The sequence below is a fragment of the Pristis pectinata genome, chromosome 9, assembly GCF_009764475.1.
Source record: "Pristis pectinata isolate sPriPec2 chromosome 9, sPriPec2.1.pri, whole genome shotgun sequence".
NCBI classification, from domain to species: Eukaryota; Metazoa; Chordata; class Chondrichthyes; order Rhinopristiformes; family Pristidae; genus Pristis; species Pristis pectinata.
Window position 1 is genome coordinate 91,959,045 of NC_067413.1, and position 19,197 is coordinate 91,978,241.

Below are 19,197 nucleotides of genomic sequence, written 5' to 3' on the forward strand. Positions count from 1 at the left end.
CCTCAATGCACTGTGTAATGAATTGATCTGTACGAACGGTACGCAAGACAAGTTTTTCACTGTACCTCAATACAAGTGACAATAATAAACCAATGCCAATTTTAGTCTCATTGTGCTAAGCCAGGTACCTCCAAGTGGTTGCATAATCTTCTCATTCATTTCCTCCTAAAGCACGTGAATGTTATTTGCCTCTCCAAGGGAGAATGACACTGACTCTAAAGACTAGCTGTGTACACACTTTCTCAGCTGCAGATCTGCTCTTTGGTTATAAGGGAATAATAACAAAGTAACCCCACAAATACAGTACTAAAACAATGTTCAAACAGAAAAACTCAAGTCATTTCTATAAAAATGTTTTTTCTTTTCAAACATATAATTGTGCAAAACAACAGAAAATCAGAAAAAAAATTGTGTTTGCACATCAGCCAACTCCTTTGACTGCAGCTTTTTCACCTGCACTTTTGAGTCCATTAACTTACGATTCACTGAAGGGCCATCTGGCACACAGACAAGAAGCAATGAGTACTATTTGCACAGGCAAATTGATGCATTATGATTTTGTGTAAAATTCTTTGCACAGTAACACAAACATTTAATCTAGAATAATTAATGGAGTTGTAAATGACTGAAATCTCAGGAGCCAGTCAAGATAAATCGATGAAACTTTACTATTTTATTAACTCACACACAGTTACTGGATTAGGTGAAAATGTACCTGTGAAGATGTCAACAACAGGATGTAGACAGAAGGAATATTAATGATTTGGAAAAGGAAAAGACAACACTTAGGTGCAAGATAAGATTTCTTTATTAGTCACATGTACATCAAAAAACACAGTGAAATGCCTCTTTTTCTGTTACTGAAAATGTGCTGGGGGCAGTCTGCAAGTGTCGCCACGCTTCTGGCGCCAACATAGCTTGCCTACAACTTCCTAATCCGTACGTCTTTGGAATGTGGGAGGAAACCAGAGCACCTGGAGGAAACCCACACAGTCACGGGGAGAACGGACGGAACTGAACCAAATATGAAGTGATACGGTAGTGTAGTGGTTAGCGTAACACTATTACAGCGCCAGTGACACGGGTTCAATTCCGGCCGCTGTCTGTAAGGAGTTTGTACGTTCTCCCTGTGTGTCTGCAAACAGTTCTCGGAAACAGAACCCTGTCATAACCTGTGTGGGATAATCTGCCCATATTCTTCTGAAGAAGGATGAGATCCCCATTTTCTCTTCCCTGAACCCATATTGCTGAAACTTGGAGTTCAGCAGAGGTCAGAGGATCTGCAGTATGGCACTTGTCCCAGCATTTACTGGTACAATCCATTAATGCTAACACATTAACTCAGGCAAGATTTTAAATTATTGCAGTAAACGGTCGCACCACTATCATTCAAAATATTTAGTCCAGCTATTATTTGCGGAAAGATTTCCACAGCTGTCCAGTTCATTTCCAAAACGTATAACATGGCCACAAACCAAAGTTTGTAGAAGTTCATACAGACATATATATGATTTAAATTAAGCGCAGAAGCAGGCCACTTGGCCTTTAAGTCTGCCCCAAAATTTAGTAAGATCATGGCTGATCTGAATGTACCTTCATCTCCGCAAAATCATCTGTCCATGGTAACCATCAACCTCCATCAAGGATTGATCTGCTTCTGCCTTAAAATATTCAGTCTCTCTGCTTTGGGGAAGAGGATTCCAAATACTCATGATCCCCTGAGGAAAGCAGAATTGCCTCGTCTGCCATAAACGCGGGATTCCTTATTTTAAAACAGTGACTCATAGTTCTAGATTCTCCCATAAGCGGAAGCATCCTTGGAAAGTCTGCACAAGGTCTTATATGATTCAATTCCCCTCTCAACTACAGTCCACATCTGACAGTAGATCTGAAACATTAACGGTTTCTCTTTCCACAGATGCTGCCTGACCTGCTGTTTCCAGCATCCTCTGTTTTTATTTCATGTTCCTTCTCAATCTAATCTCTCCAACCTTTCCTCATATGATAACCCACTCATTACAGATATTAGTCTTTGAGAACCTTCTCTGAACTGATTCCAATGTGTTAACACCCTTCTTTAAATAAAGAGACCAATATTAACCAATACTCCGGGTTGTCTCACATATGCTCTAAACAACCAAAGCTTAACTTCCATACTTTTGTCTCCATTTCTCCTAGTAATAAACAATTACATGCTATTAGTTTTCCTATGTATCTGTCATACCTACATACATACCTACATACAGCTTCCTGTGAATTATTCACTCGGATATACAAGTTCCTTTCATTTCATAGCCCTGCAATCTCACACCTTTCGGATAGTATGCTCTTTTCCTTCTCTTGCCAAAATGGATGTATTTTCCCATGTTATACTCCATTGCCAGATCTTTGTCTACTCACTTGAGCTCTTGACATGCATTTGTACGAATTCTTCACAGCTTATTTTCCTACCTATCTTTCTTCACTTTCCATTCTATTCTTCCTTTAGCCTCTTAAGACAGCACAATATTCTAACGCCTTTACCACAGAAAGAAACTGAATTAATCATTATTATCATCTATAATTACAACATCAATAGGTTAGCACAAAGCAGTGATTTAGTACCTGGCGTACTACAGCTAGGAACAAGTACCAAACGAAGATTCTGAAAGCAAATTCAGGCAAATTATGAAAAGTTGGAACTGTTCCAAGGATGTGAATTACCCGGCTCAGTTCATTTTGAATATAAATATACTTGCCCAGCTAACAAATTTAATTTAGAAGCATTGCATTCTTTGGTGAATGTAAAGTATCCTTTTGAATATGTGCTGGATATCTTTTTTGTTCTGTGTTCTGTCAAATGATTTTATCCAGCGAGGCAGAGTTTGCAGCAACTAATACAGTTTGCATTGGTTGAATAGTTTGCTGATAGTGCAATATAAATAGAAAGAAACCATCACACCTCAGATTCACAATACTGTGTTCCATTCATCCAACTGATAAAGAGTTGTCAGAAAAAACAAGAAGTGGTAGGAACAGTTCTTGGCAACACAAGTGAGAATTACTGATACTGTGCGCCTGGCTGATAGCTGTACTTAGATTCAGGAATATGCGTTGTTGCCCTGATTTTAATCTGTGGACTGTGTGACCATAGCTTCCTGCTTAGAACCTATTTGCCTATTCACCCCCATTTAGTGTGTTAAATGGGCACAACATTTTGCCCAAATGCCAATTTGCCTGTCATAAAAAAAGACTATTTAATTGCAGTACCCTTACTTTAAAAAATGAGCATCATGGTGCAGGTACGTAGCTGCTGCACCATTTGCAAACTGACTCATGGGAAGCAAATCAAGGTTATTAAAGTTAGAAAACAGCATGGGGGAAGAGACTGAAAGTTTGAACACAGCATGAGAAAGGGAGGCTCTGGGAGATGGGCAAGTGATTACAAAGCGCAAGAGTTCAGTGACAGTTTTTAAACTCCATTTGTTTCTGTGTAGTGAGTTAAGCTAATACAAGGAAGCAAGAAAGGCCCCCTAACACCCTTTGAATGCACATCTTGTGCCAAGAGGGAATTCCAGGACATGTGCTTCATCCTGGACAATCACAGGTATAGGAAGTTTTGTCACCTGGTGGAGCTTGAGCTCCAGGTTATGGAACATGAGCAATAGCTGACATCACTGCAGTCCGTCCGAGTATATTCACGGATGGCACACTTCAGAAGGTGGTCACCCCACATCTCAAAAAATGTTCAAGGAGAGAGGCAATCCATCACTGCCAGACTGATATAAAAAAATCCAGCAGATAGTTCAGGAACCCCATGAGTGAATCCTCATCCCTTGGTTTTGAACAGTAATTAGGAAGTACAACTGGAGCCAGCACAGTGGTTCCAAGAGTAGTTCAGCTGCACAGGGAGGGAGAAGAGCAATAGTTATCAGCAATTCTATTACTAGGAGAGCAGACAGGCATTTCTGAGGTCATAGAAATTTTTTCAGGATGGTCTTTTGCCTTCTGGTGCCAGAACCAGGGACATCTTTGAGCAATTGCAAATAAAAAGTGTTGGAGGAGAAAGTCTACATGAATACCAATAACAGAGATTAACAAAAAGAGATGAAGCCCTGCAGGTAAATATTGAGTTAGCTTATAAGAAAAAGAACCTCATTCTCCATATTTTCTGTATTGCAGTTTGCCCAATAGGTGGGAATTCAACAAGAAATGACACAGTTTGAAAAGTGCAACATTATTTTGCATATAACTATTTATAAAGAAGGGGAATATTTCTAAAGATAAGACAAGTATTTGACTGTATTTCACAGAGAATTTAAAACAGGCAGTTTAACAATTTGTGCATTTAACCGCACATAAAAATTCAGGATTGAATTTTACATTGGCAGCATACCTTTCTGCAACTTTCTTGTTTCGTGATGGTAAAAACTGGCAAGGCAGCTTGCAGAACCACAAGAGCCACAAAGATGGAACTCCATTAAAATCTTAACCTTCCTGAGCAGATCATCAGCAAGATTCTGCCTTAGGAGGGGGCAGTTACAAAATTAATTCACATATTCTTATGTGGAACTTATCTAGAATGAATGAAGAGCACATCAATAATATTTTCTTCTCTCTTTGCAGCTACTTCACTGAAATTATGATTTTTGCAGAAACATCTTAAAAACACAAAAAGTCATGCTCATGAATAAATTTAACTTGTTTCTCCTTAAATCAGTAATATGTACAGATATAAGTACTGCCATGTAAGTCTTATTGTTCTTTTTATTGAAAATACTGGAATTAAATTTCAGATGAGACACATTCCAAGTACCATGGAATTAATAGGAAAATTTCTAATTTGTTTACACCATGATGGATCTCTAATGTATTATTGCTGTTTTAGTGGTTAATATTCTGCATCAAAAGCTGTTAATCTGGCAAAACAATTTGTTCACCCAAATGAACAAAGAACCCAGCACATGATAAATAAATAAAATGGAATTATAAACAACTTGTGAGTTAACAGTCAATTACCTATTTTTGGAAGTATATGAGTCCAATTTAATTCTCTCAACCTAACCAATCTGGTCAATCACATCTAACACATAAATGCACGCCCCCTGAAATTGAGAAGAGCTTCTCCATGGGCAGGACCGAAGCAGATGAACCCAGGAAGGTCCCAAACACTTTAATAAGGGGACTGGTCTTCTGATGCCCAGAGTACAGACTGGTGACTCTCACCATAGAAGTGCAGAGTCCACGGAAGACCCAACATTTGGGTCATTGCTTCATTTCTTCAACTGTGAATCACTCAACTTTTTAAAAATATGATGGCTCAAGCCATTCTAGGATTGATTACTTTTGGTTGGTAAAGCATTGGAACCATTTAAAACACTAATGGAATCAGGGAAAGCCTAAGGACTTCCCCAGAGATACCCTGCTCTACTCCTAAGCTTCATCCAGATATCAACAGCCTTGAATGCTCAATACATAATGCAATCCTGACAACACCAGAATACAAGCCATTTCAGGGACAACAGCTCCCAGTTACAAAAGCAAAGCATGCAGACTCATACAGAGATTCAGGCCAATGGTGAGAAGAAGTGCAAAAAAAAAACTGGTGCCTCATCACAATCAAACATAAAACTCGGTTCAATGCCTACACATGCTAACCAGAATAAGCAACCTAAGCACAATTCTTTTTCCAGTGAGTTCTTTGCATAATCCAATGATGCTCATCACAGTGCGGAATAAATAACATCTCATTACCACATGCTGAATACCTGTCACGTTAGATTTTGTACGTACTATTGATTATGCATATGTACATTTTTTCCAGTAGAAAGTTTCACATGGAGATCCCAACACCCGACCAATGCTCAAAAGCAATTTCCAATCAACAGAGTATAAAAAGATAAAGTATTGCAAAATATGTTTTCAACACAGAAAAAAATGCCCTCGTGAGTGATGCAGCACAGTAAGTACAAATAGTACACTTGTGCCAATAACAACATACATCCCTTTTCAATCTTGCAATCACAATTATAACACCATAAAAGTATAATAACTTGACTCTATCCATAAAGAGCAGACTAGACAATGTTGTTTTACTTGGCTTACCTTGATAAAATAACTTAAATCCATGTGCACTGACAGCAAAGTCACTTGTAAGACGCAATGCAAACACAGACCCAGTGCTTGTCACAGGCGCAGGTATCTGAAAGCCAGTTAACCTACATCAGAGAAAAGTAGAAAACAATTCATTAAAATCACATACACAAAGCCACATCAACAAATTTAGAATGAATCTTCTCACAAAACAAAAGCTCATTGTTTAAAAAATATGGTTCATATCAGCATTATTTCTATCACATAAATTGGCGTCGTCTCTTTTGTCTGCAAGTGCCATCACCAGTGAAGCAGAGAAAAGGCATCAATACCTTGTAGATTTATATAAAATGTAGATGTTAAATTAGTATTTATTGCCTGGAATTTGCAATGGATGAAAGTTTCAGAGCCCCTTACTATGAAGAAGACAGCAACTTCAGATGACCACACGTTTTCATTTAAATGCAGAGATTGGATTTGGTGTCCAATTTATTTTGTTCCTCAACAGGTTCTGTTACATCGATCAAGTAAATGGGGGAATGAATTTGTAACATTTGCCAGCTAAACACACCAGAAGATGCTAAGGCTCGTGATGCCAGACGTAAGAGGAATTTTACCAGCATGATAACTATTATATCTGGACATTTGCCCATAGCCACAAGCAAGAAATGTGTAAGAGAGTGGTGGTTATGTAAGGTAGTCAGTTTCTGAAATTCAGATCCTGAGATTTCAATGAGCAGCCGTTGTTCTATCACTGATTTAGTGCAACTGACTGAAGGTGACACTCTTGCCTTCATTAATTATTGCCAAGCAAGCTCACAGGTCCAGAGGTGTGGAGTTTCATTCCTTCAGAATTTTATTTGGAGAACTTGTTAAAAATTGAGATTAATAAATAATTTTATTTGTTAATCCTACCTTCTCTCTCTCTCTCTCTCTCTCTCTCATTCTCTTTTAATTTTATGCTTGCTTTCAGAACAAGACATAACATTGAATTAAATATTGTAGTGGTCTACTTAAGCAGAGATTTTTAGTAAGAGTTGAAAAGAATTAAATAACTAAAATATTTTAAAATTGTGAATAAAAATTAAATTCACATACAATATACTGTATCTAACTATGTAAGTTAATAAAAATACTAATTAAAGCAAAATAACAAAACTAATTGTCATTTTAATGAAAGTTGGTGATTCCACTCAAATGAAGGGAGCTGTGCCATTGGTGGCAACTCTGACTGTCATAAAGCCAAGGAGCCAGGTATGAAACATGCACTCAACTCGGTAAACTACTAAATACCTGTAGATTCAGTACTAGACCCAAGGGTAGAATGAGAGACCAAACATGTCTTTCATGCAGTGAACACACACACTGCAACTAGTGAATTGATGAACCCAGACCTGGCCATTGATGTTTCCTACATTAGAACCTTGGGACTTCACAGCTGCCCAAAGTATAAACTACTAATGAGAAACACGATGATGCTGGAGAAACTCAGCAGGCCAGGCAGCATCCATGGAGAAAAGCAGGCGGTCAATGTTTTGGGTCAGGACCCTTTTTCAGGACTGAAGATAGGAAAAGGGGAAACCCAATAGGAAAAAGCAGAGCAGTGATAGGTGGACAACAGAGGGGAGGTGGGTGGGCACAAGGTGGTGATAGGTAGATGCAGGTAAGAGATAGTGATAGGCAGGTGCGGGGGAGGTGGGGAGAGCAGATCCACCGGGGGATGGGTCAAAGGTAAGGAGAAAAAGGAAATAGAAAAGTAGAAAAAGAGATAGGCTAGGATAGAGAAGAAGAGAAGAAACATAGTGGTGGGGGGGGGGGGTTGTGGGGAAGGGGGGTGGGGATTACTTAAAATAGGTGAATTCGATGTTCATGCCATTCGACTGCAAGGTTCCAAGATGGAAAATGAGGTGCAATTCCTCCAGTTTGCACTTGGAATTCTCCTGGCAGTGGAGGAGGCCGAGGACTGACATATCAGTGATAGTGTGGGAGGGGGAGTTGAAGTGACTGGCAACGGGGAGATGCAGGTCACAGTTACGGACGGAGCGCAGGTGTTCTGCAAAACGGTCACCTCAACTGCGTTTGGTGTCGCCAATGTAGAGGAGGCCACACTTGGAGCACCGAATGCAGTAGATGATATTAAGGGAGGTGCAGATGAATCTCTGTCTCACCTGAAAGGACTGTTTGGGTCACTGGATGGAGGTGATGGAGGTTGTGTAGGCGAGGTGTTGCACCTATGGCGGGGGCAGTGGAAAGTTTCCAGGTTGGAGCAAGATGTGTGGGGGGGGGGGGGGGGGGGGGCGTGAACTAGGGAGTCGCAGACAGACCGGTCCCTGCAAAAGGCAGAAAGGGGTGGGGAGGGGAAGATATGCTTGGTAGTGGGGTCCCATTGGAGATGGCGGAAGCGGCGGAGAATGATGTGTTGGATACGGAGGCTGATAGGATGAAATGTGAGGACAAGGGGAACCCTATCCCTGTTGTGTCTGGGAGGAGTGGGGGTGAGAGAGGAGGTGTGGGAAACGGTAGAGATATGGGGGTGAGCTCTCTCGACCACAGTCGGGGGTGGGGGGGGAGAGCCCCAGTTAGAAAAGAAGTTGGATATCTCGGATGTCCTGGAGTGGAAAGCCTCATCGTGGGAGCAGATGCAGCGGAAGCGGAGAAATTGAGAAAAAGGGATAGCGTCGTTGCAAGAGACAGGGTGGGAAGAGCTATAATTGAGGTAGCTGTGGGCATCAGTGGGTTTGTAGAAGATGTCGGTGGACAAGGAATCTCCTGAGATGGAGATGGAAAGATTGAAGAAGGAGAGAGAGGTGTCAGGGATAGTCCAAGTGAATTGGAGAGCAGGTTGAAAAGTTGTGGTGAAATTTATGAAACTGTCAAGTTCCACACAGGTACAAGAGGCGGCACCAATGCAGTCACCGATATTGTGGAGAAAGAGTTGAGGAATGGGGTCAGAGTAGATTTGGAACAGAGACTGTTCAACGTAGCCAACGACGAGGCAGGCATAGCTGGGGCTCATGCCTGTGCTCATAGCTATGCCCTTGGTGTGTAAAGGTTTCATACAAACACAAAAGAGAAAATAGCTTGAAGGCAATGAACTGTTGTGACTGGAAGTCAAACAACACTATTCTTTGAAAGTCATTTTTCCTTCCCTGGGCAGTGATGGCAATGAAGTTTGGAAAAGTCCTTACTAGGAAGAAATAGCAACTTGATAATGCTCAATTTAAATACCTTCTCATTAATATATGAACAAACAATACTGGTAAAAAGATACATCATGACCTCTGATGACACACAAATTTCCAGATAATTTGTGCACTCGGATTACCAGCTGCATGCGAGCCTCCCCATTTGTGTTTTGTTGCTATTTAAATTATTACTACAAATTAATGTAGCCTCTGCCATTTATGGCTGTAATTTATGTTATTACACCTCTGTTAATGGTGCAGATTTATAGTCCAGACATCACATTCAAGAAAGGGACAATTGGAAATGTGGGGTCATGCTCCAACAACACATCAACGAAGTAAGTCTTGGACTCAGAACATAGGACAGTACAGCACAGGAACGAGCTCTTCAGCCCACGATGTCTGCCCAACTATGATGCCAAATTAAATTAATCCCATCTGCCTGCACATGATCCATATCTCTCTATTCCCTGCATGTTCATGTGCCTGTCTAAATGCCTCTTAAATGCCACTATTGTGTCTGTGTCATGTTCCAGGCACCCACTAGTCTATGTAAAAAAACTTGCCCTGCACATCTCCTTTAAGTTTTCCCCCTCTCACCTTAAAGCTATGCCCTCTAGTATTTGATGTTTCTATGCTGGGAGAAAGACTCCGACCATCTACCCTACCTGTGCCTTTCATAATGTAATAAACTTCTTTCAGGTCTCCCCTCATCCTCCGACGCTCCAGAGAAAACAACCCAAGTTTGTCCAATCTCTCCTTATAGCTAATACCCTCTAATCCAGGCAGCATCCTGGTGAAACGCACAAAATGCTGGAGGGACTCAGCGGGTCAGGCAGCATCTATGGAAGGAAATGGACAGTTGACGTCTCAGGTCAAGACCATTCAGTGGTCCACATGAAGGATCTTGACCTGAAACGTCGACTGTCCATTTCCCTCACAATGCTTCTTCAGCTGAGAAAAAAAAGCAGTGGCAGAGCCAGTCTTGCTGGGATTCTCCACGACATTGGCCCTGGGGAATTGCCTCTTCAATCCTGAACCGGATCAGCCCTGCTGTAATGAATAAGGATGGAGATGGTGTCCATTTCAAATGAGATCCCCTACCTATGGAATTCAGGAGATCAGTTTTTGTTCAATTAGTTTATTTTAGTTTAATTTTGTTGATGATTTCTAAGTTTTTAATTTTTCTGCACACCAGAGACCTTTGAAAATAATTAAAAGCCTCAGAGCTTTGAGAAAAGTCAAAGCTTCATTTCCAGATTGGATTCCTTTAAAAAGCCCAAGAACATCCTTGGGAAGGAAGTATTGCACTGTACTGCTGGTGGGCCATTTACCTCCTCCCTTCCCCCTCCCCTCCCTCTCCTCCTGCCCCCATCCCCTGCCGCACACTGAAACCTCACCACTCCACTCAATGGCATGGTGAGGATTGGGTAACAAGTAGACCATGGGCAGTGATAAAACCTTATTTATGGCACCTGATACATAATGTGTTGTTCCAGTCATTTCTACTTCATTACAACATGTCTAAAGAATTTTGATTGGGATAATAAATACCTCCATACAAAAAATAAAGACAAAAGAGACATAAGAGATGGCAGATGCTGTAATCTGGAGCAAAAACAAACTGCTGGAGGAACTCAGTAGCTCAGGCAGCATTGATGGAGGCAGAGGGATGGTCTATGTTTTGGATTGAGACCCTGCATCAGGACCCCGTTTGACGGACTTGAGTTCTTCCAGGGTTCTGCTTTTTGTCCCATATGAAAAACTATCGGAATTATCTTCTGATTCCTTGTGAAAGCCATTGGAAATTTGGATGCATTCAGTGAGAAATTCTGTTTCCTTGTGAAAGTCATTGGAAATTTGGATGTATTCAGTGAGAAATTCTGTTTCCTTGTGAAAGCCATTGGAAATTCTGATGCATTCAGCGAGAAATCCCGTATTTTGTGCATGCAGTTATGCACAGCATGAATACATACACAGCAAGATCAGCCTCCATACGCATAACAGATGAGGGCAGGTAGCAGGAAATGGGCAGAGTCTTTGGGGAGTACACTCCAGGAAGGTCAGGCCCATCAACTACTTTGTGGCATAAATACTACAGTTAAACTCCGATAATCTGGCATCCAATTGTTTGGAAATCCCAATGGTTCAGCAGCTGGCTCCCTCTAAATCCTTGCTGTCTGCTGATCCATGCATTCGCAAGGACTGACATGTGATAGTGGGATGAAGGTAGGTTCCAGGAACATCTGGAGTCAGGAACTTTGGAAGGTTTGCGGCAGATTTGACAAGCTGCAGCGTGCAAGTTTAAGCTCACTGGGTTTGGTTTCCCAAACTCACTTAAAATTCACCAGGCTTCAATTTCCTGTTCCTCTTGTATTCACTGAATTCATTGGAAAATGTATTATATTACTTTGTAATGTGTAAAAGAAATACAAAAGTGCATTGGGGTAATATAAATAAGATCCAATAGTCCAGAAAATCTGCTAGTCAGGCACTATCAAAGTCTTGAGGGTGCTGGATCATCTGAGTTTTACTGTAATACTACCCAAAGGCAAGTATAAAATCTAATTTATGGCACCCAACATATAATGTGTTGCTCTAGCAATTTCTCCTTCATTAAGGTTTGACTGAAGAATTTTGATTGGCATATTAAACAGAGAGGGAATAGTAAATACCTCCCATACAAAACATTATTGCAATAATTTCCCTATAGTTTCATTGTTAAATCCATTTGAAGTTTGTATGCAATCAGTAAGAATCCTTTTATTATGGGTTTGCAGAGTATGTACTGCAAGAATACACACCATACGTATTTATTAAAAAAATAATAATGCAGAAGTTCCACTGTTTTGAATGCAATGCTGCAACAGGTATAATTGTCTCTAAGTAATACAAGAAGGCAACTTATCTAGTAGATGCATATTATGCTGAGACAGAAAAGTTCTAATTTGGATGCTTAATTCACATGCAATGAATTTACATGTTCTCTGGCTCTTCTTCAACAGACATATGATCAAAAATGGAAAGTAGTCCAAAGACGAGTTAGGTTGGTGGTCTGACAAAAATCTTATACATTTTGATATATTATGTCATATTGTTGTTTGAATTAGTCTGTGGCAGACCTCTCATATTTTGACACATTCCCATATGACAGTAAGGAGGGTGTCGCAGGGCAAACTAGATTGTCAGAACCAGGTGCCACAATTGACTCTGGGTGATGCACCTGGTTTCAGGTTTCACTCATGTTATTGTTTCTTTGCGTCAATTGGAAACAACCAATTGGCTTGTAATGCCATTTGGTGGTGTCATGAAAAGTCAGTTGCTTTGGGTCTGGAGTCAAATGTAGCTAGGTGAGGTAAATGTCCTGCCATAAAGGGTGCCAGTGGGGGTTTTTATAACAGTCAAGTAGTTTTATGATCAACAGTACAGATTCTTTGTTTACTTTATGATTATTCAACTGATTTTAACTTCCCCAGTAATTATGGCGGGATTTGAATTCATGTCCATAAATTATTTGATCAGTCTCTGGATTCTAAGTCCAATTATGTTACCATAATGTTGTTGTATCAAATGTCTTCCAAAGTACCAAATCACTGTGTCCACTAGTTCCACTTTAGCTATGTTGTTGGTTGCTTGGTCACAAACTCCAACGACAGATTTATCAGATACAATTTCTATTTCTTAAATCTATGTTTACCAAATCATATTGTGTTTTTTCCAAATGTCTAGTCAACGAGTCCTTAATAATCAAGTGAGGCATTTTCCCTGATACTTGTGTCAAGCCGATTGGCTAATAACTCTCAGTTTTTTCAATCAATCAACCTTTCAGTCCACATTGACATTTCCACAATTGCAGTCATCTGTTTGAAAAACACTAAGCCCTGGTCTATCAAACAAAAACAGTGAGTACTCAGCAGGTCAAGCAGCAACTATGGAGATAATAGCAGGGTCAATGGCTGGATTGTGCTGATGGCCAGCCAATGGGTCTGTCAGGAAATGCTAGCTAGCTGCACTGCATTGCACACAAATGTGACTTCCAGATTTTTGTGTCTACACACTGAGGTGCCTAATAATAGAAGCGTTTGTTGGACTTTTAACCAAATTAAGTCTTCCAGTACATTTACCAATATTAGTTATTTTAAAGTTCCTCACAATTCAAAGTATATAAAACTTCTCAAAGAGTCATAGAGTTACAAGTCATGGAAACAGTCCCTTTGGCCCAACTCATCTATGCCGCCCACATTGCCTACCTGAGCTAGTCCCGTTTGCCTGTGTTTGGTCGATATCCCTCTAATACTGCACATCTCCCCTCAAATCTCAGTCCAAATAAAGGGACTCGACCTGAAACATCGACTTTTCATTTCCCTCTACAGATGCTGCCTGACCCATTGAATTCCTCCAGCTGTTTGTTTTGTTTTCTATAGATGTACCTGCCAAAATGTCTTTTAAATGCTGTAACTGTACCTCCCTCTTCTTCTAGCAGCTTATTCCAGATACCCTTCTATGTGAACCTTCTGTGTGAAAAAGATGCCCCTCAGGATCCCTTAAGTTTTCTCCCCTCTCACCTTGAATCAATGCTCTCTAGTTTTAAACTCACCTCCCCTGAGAAAAAGACTGTGACCATCCACCTTATCTATGCCCCTCAGCCTCCTATGCTCCAGGGAAAAATGCCCCAGCCTATCCATTGTCTCCTTATAACTCAAGCCCTCCGGTCCTCATAACATCCTTGTGAATCCTTTCTGCACCCTCTCCAGCTTAACGACATCCTTCCTATAGCTAGGTGACCAGAACTGCACACAATACCCCAAGTGTGGTCTCACCCACTTCTTGTACAGTTGTAACATGAAATCCCAACTTTTGTACTCAATCGCCTGACCAATGAGGGCAAGTGTGCCAAATGCCTTCTTCACCACCCTGTCTACTTGTTTTGCATTTTCAGGGAACTATGTACTTGCACCCTGATTCTACAACAGTCTCCAGGGCCCTGTCATCTACCATGCAAGTCCTGCCCTGGTTTAACCTACCAAAATGCAACTCTTTGCATTTTCATGTCTTTCACTCTGATCGCTGTTCAGAATTAGGAATAATTTATTTAAATGTTTGCCTTTGATTATCATCATTTCTTTCACTCCAGTTTCCCATTTTACCTCATACCTTCCGAGAAGTGGTGTTATTTAAATTTTAGGCCCAGCTTTGGACTTGACACACCGCTCGATTCTTGATATGAACATTGGTGGAGTTTTCAAACCAACAGTGTCACATCTGCTCAATCCACAATACCACTTTACTCAGAAGTCTGGACTATATGTTATCATATTCAACAGAAATTCTCATTTTGTGGTTTAATAGTTTCAGGTATTGTTGTGAACCAAATTATCATCTTTTAAATGATCTCCTTGCGTCATTATTCATGCCTTCAGACAGGAACAAGGATGAAACAACATGGAGTGACATGCTCAGGTACTCTGGTTAATTTCATTCGCTGCCACTGAAAGTCTCCTTTCCAGACTATGTTTTGTGTCATTGCTTCTGATACTGATTCCTCCTGCTTGCTTCAACAGAGAGCAAGGGTAGTAGGTGATAATTGCCAGCATGCTGCAGCAGACTTTAGTTAACAAGGAGGATTCCCAGGAACAAACTTATTTCTGCATAATGAATTTTCATAGTGGGATATCCTTTGTTTGAAGGTGGCAATTTTATCATGTTGACATTGATAATGCTGCCACTGTTATTCAGAACTTCAATCTGATATTTGTTACCTGGAACACAACATTGCGGGCAAGATGTGCATCCATCAGCTGAACTTCCCTATTCCTGATATTCTTATATTATAGTTCCCGAGAGTCAAGCTCAGATGCTCCATAAATAGTTGGAAATACACCTCCAATTTTGGTCTGCACAATCTGTGTGATATCTGGTTCCTTCAAAATTCTGTACATGTGTTCATACCTACCATTCTTCATGAGTCTAATTCAAGTCTCTCTTCATGGTTGCTTCAATGTTTCTTGTGTTTTTATTATTTTTGTTAGGAAGGAATAACCTCAGCTATTATCAGTTCTTACTTCTGGTCAAAATGCACATTATTTATGAGAGTAATATTGTTCTTTCCTTTCACAAATGGAGCAGGGCAAGGTTGTTATTTTATTCCAGACTTTCACAGAAGTGTACGAGGTCATAGAACATAGAAGCACAGTACAGGCCCTTCGGCCCACGATGTTGTGCTGATATTTTATCCTGCTTTAATATCTATCTAGCCCTTCCCTCCAACATAGCCCTCCATTTCTCTGGCATTCATATGTCTATCTAAGAGTCTCTTAAGTGTCCCTCATGTATCTGCCCCCACAACCTCTGCCGGCAGTGCGTTCCATGCACCAATGACTCTCTGTGTAAAAGAAACTTACCTCTGACATCCCCCTTATACCTTCCTCCAATCACCTAAAAATTATGCCCCCTCGTGTTAGCCATTGTCGCACTGGGAAAAAGTCTCTGACTGTCCACTCAATCTGTGTCTCTTATCATCTTGTAGACCTCTCTCAAGTCACCTCTCATCCCCCTTCTCTCCAAAGAGAATCTTATTGGAGGTAGTCTTAATGCCTGTCGAAGTAATTTGTGCAAAAAAGATCTTTTGTTTTTATAATGTTATTTGTCAACATCACTGTTTTAAACTTCAAAAGCAGTATCATAATAGACTACAAGTTTTCAGACAACATGCCTGTTTTCTGCCAGATGGGTGGGATTAAGAAGCTTGTTAGACAATGAGGGTCAATTGTGAGATTTCTGTACTACTGTTGCTTCATAAAAGATCGCAGTTTTGCAGAGACAAATCTGAATAAAGACAGGTGATCACATAATATCATACTGTTTGGACGCTGTTCCCAGCATCCAAAATTCAGTTCTATTGACCTCAATCAAACTGAAATTCAGAAGCAGTGTACTATATAATGCATGGACGTTACCATATTCTGCATTTAACAACCACAGAATAGTTTCTACCCTAAAATTGTTCAGTTCTTTTGGTCTTTGTTTTATCAAGCCAATAAAAGGAACAACAGTACGCAGCCCCTATATAATTATTGTTCTGCACACTCAAAAACAAGGGCCATGCATAGAATTGTGTAGTTAAGTAATGGTGGTGAGGATACTGACTCTAATGTTAAATTTTGGATAATTTACAGTAATGCCCCATGGCAAGGAAGGATTGCGGCTGGGATTTTCCACTTTAATGCTCTTGGCACATGTTGGAAGCACATATCAGGGTATTCCACAGATCCAGCCTGTTGTTTTCTAGCTATTGATTTTCACAGTTGGAAAATCACAGACTGAGGCTGCAGGCTGTCCCAATGTGTGATCCAGACATGTGCCAGGAGTGTGAAAGCTGACAGTCCCAGCCTGTATCTGTCTAGCAACTTGGGTAGAGTGAGAGAGAGAGAGCGAGAAATGCAATGAAATATTTCGACATTTTTAACCTCTTTATTACTTCTATGGGTGATTTAATCCAAGCTAGTTGTAAAATACAGTTCATAGTCTAGATATAACAAGAGGCCATTCAGGATAAGAGCCATTGTGGAAAATGTCATAAATCTCCTTTGGATGAGATTGTGTGGTCTGCATTGGTCTGAGGTCACATTGCAGTGCACATCAGGCAGATGTGAACACTTCATTGTCAGATATTGGATGTCGCACAACCTTGCAAATCAAAAGGCAGTATATAGTGCTCGAGGAAAAAGAGCAAGGAGCCCAGAGTCTGGGGACATGAAGCCTAGCCTGGAGAGCAGCCAGACCAAGAAGAGCAGGAGGAAGGCAGCAGCTAACAGGGGTGCATCCTTACTCAGCATCCATGGCTTCAAGGGCCAGAAATCCTGCATAACTCACCTCCTAACTCCCCAAAGCCAGTCCACCATCTACAAGGCTCAAGTCAGGGGTGTGACGGAACACTCTACACTTGCCTGGATGAGTGCAGCTTCAACAATACTCAAGAAGCTCAACAACACACAGGACATTGCAGCCTGCTTGATAGGCACCCCACCGACAATCATTCACTCACTCCACCTACTGATGCACAGTAGCAGCAGTTTGTAACACCTCCAGGATGCACTGCAGCAACTCACAAAGACTCCTTAGACAATGTCTTCCAAACCCATGACACCTACCAGCTAGAAGGACAATGGCAGCACAAGCATGGGAACACCACTACTTGGAAGTTGCCCTCCAAGCCACACACTATCCCGACTTGAAAATATACCGCCTTTTCTTCACTGTCACTGGGTGAAAATCCTGGAACTATTAAGGTATACCCATGTCTCAAGGACTGCAGCAGTTCAAGGAGGAAGCTCACCACCACCTTCTCAAGGGCAATTAGGGCAAGTACATGCTGGCTCAGCCTGTGAAGCCTACATCCTGAAGAATAAAAATGGAGAAGACAGGCATTGGTTGCACAGGATAAATGGTGCTTGCTAATAAAGAGATGCTTTTCATAAGGAGACTTATGAAATCCATACCACCAATAAAGAGCTGCAAAAGCTCAAATGATGCATGAAATCCCCTCAAATCTGACAGTGCAAATTGATCATGAATAAAACAACAGGTCAATGAATGACCTTCTGATCCTATAAATTGATTGGCTTGATACAAGTTCTCTGCATTTACTGATGAGTGGTCTCTGCAGAAAATGCATGTTCCTCAGATCAACTCCACTCTGTAGGTCTAAACAGAAGTCATAATCTTGGATCTTTGGACTGCTGCATGGTATCAATGTTATCACATCAACATTGCAGTATTAACAACTGAGAGTATTGCACAAAACAAACTGTTGATCAGATTGGAATTCAATGGAAAGGGCAATGGACTGAGGGTCTAGTATTTCAAGTCAATTAAATCTACAATCAGTTAATAATGAGAAATCCTTTATGGGTCTCAATATGAAGTTCATTTACGCGTTACAACCAATTCTATCGGCCATTTCAAATTTCACAACGATGAACTGCTGAAGTAAAAGCAATAGAAGCATTGAGTTTCACTCAGCTCACAAAAATGTCATGCACACAAGTCACTTCTCCTCATAAAAAGTCTCTCATGCCATCCTCTTGCTTTTTACCTCCTGAATAATAGGGGCTTCGAGGAAAGGGGCAATAAGCAGCAAATATTTTATCTCTTCATGCAACCTTCCTATTTCTCTGCTTCCCATTGTTCACCGTCTGAGGTGGCAATGATAAGTATTGTTGGAATTGAACAAGTTAGGGAGGAAGAATCTTTGAAAATTAACCACCTTCACATTGGAGGTTGTATATAGTTATTACCTGAATAAAGTAGCAGCAGTCAAATTATTTTGTAACTGTATACTGTACTTCATTGCAGTGAAGCTATAATTTTTAAATGGAAAAGCATCCCTCTCTGTCTGGCCATAGTCAAGGTTTTACTCAAGCACTTTAACATAAAGTGTGTGGCATTAACAATCTTTCCATGTGAGGCATGGTGGGAGATGCAGAAACACCACTAGTTGCCACACATCTGTGACTTAACTTTGCACAATGGAGTGTTTTGCTTGCCCTGAATGAGAATGCTTTTAGTCAGTGCTAGTGTCTTGAGATTTTTTTTCAAATGAAGCCAATACAAATAAAACATAAATGGAAAATGAGGACATCTGTCTATTGGAGTTAAACCTCTTAATGCCTTTACTATTTGATCATCTTAATGCCTTTACTATTTGAACATCTATGATGTTCTAGCCTGACATCATAGCAATTGCAGTACGGCTGCTGGAAGACTGCTCCTCAAACACAATGTCCTTGATGATACACAAGATGCTCCTGGCCTCCATGGGCTAGCTTCAGCTGTTGCCAAGGCAAATTGAAGGAGACAGTCTAGTCTAGAATCACTGACTGCAGGACGTGTGCAACCATGCTGCTTCAGAGACCATGGTGCCTTTTTCTGAAGGGGACCA

General features: G+C 40.7%; 1 protein-coding gene across 1 annotated transcript in view; it reads right to left on the reverse strand.

Moving 5' to 3' along the window:
• csmd3b (CUB and Sushi multiple domains 3b) overlaps nucleotides 1-19,197 on the reverse strand; it is a 1,392,611-nt gene that overhangs the window by 1,252,161 nt on the left and 121,253 nt on the right. The window contains 1 exon segment of the mRNA XM_052022622.1: nucleotides 6,085-6,197. Within this exon segment, the coding sequence (XP_051878582.1) occupies nucleotides 6,085-6,197 (113 nt within the window).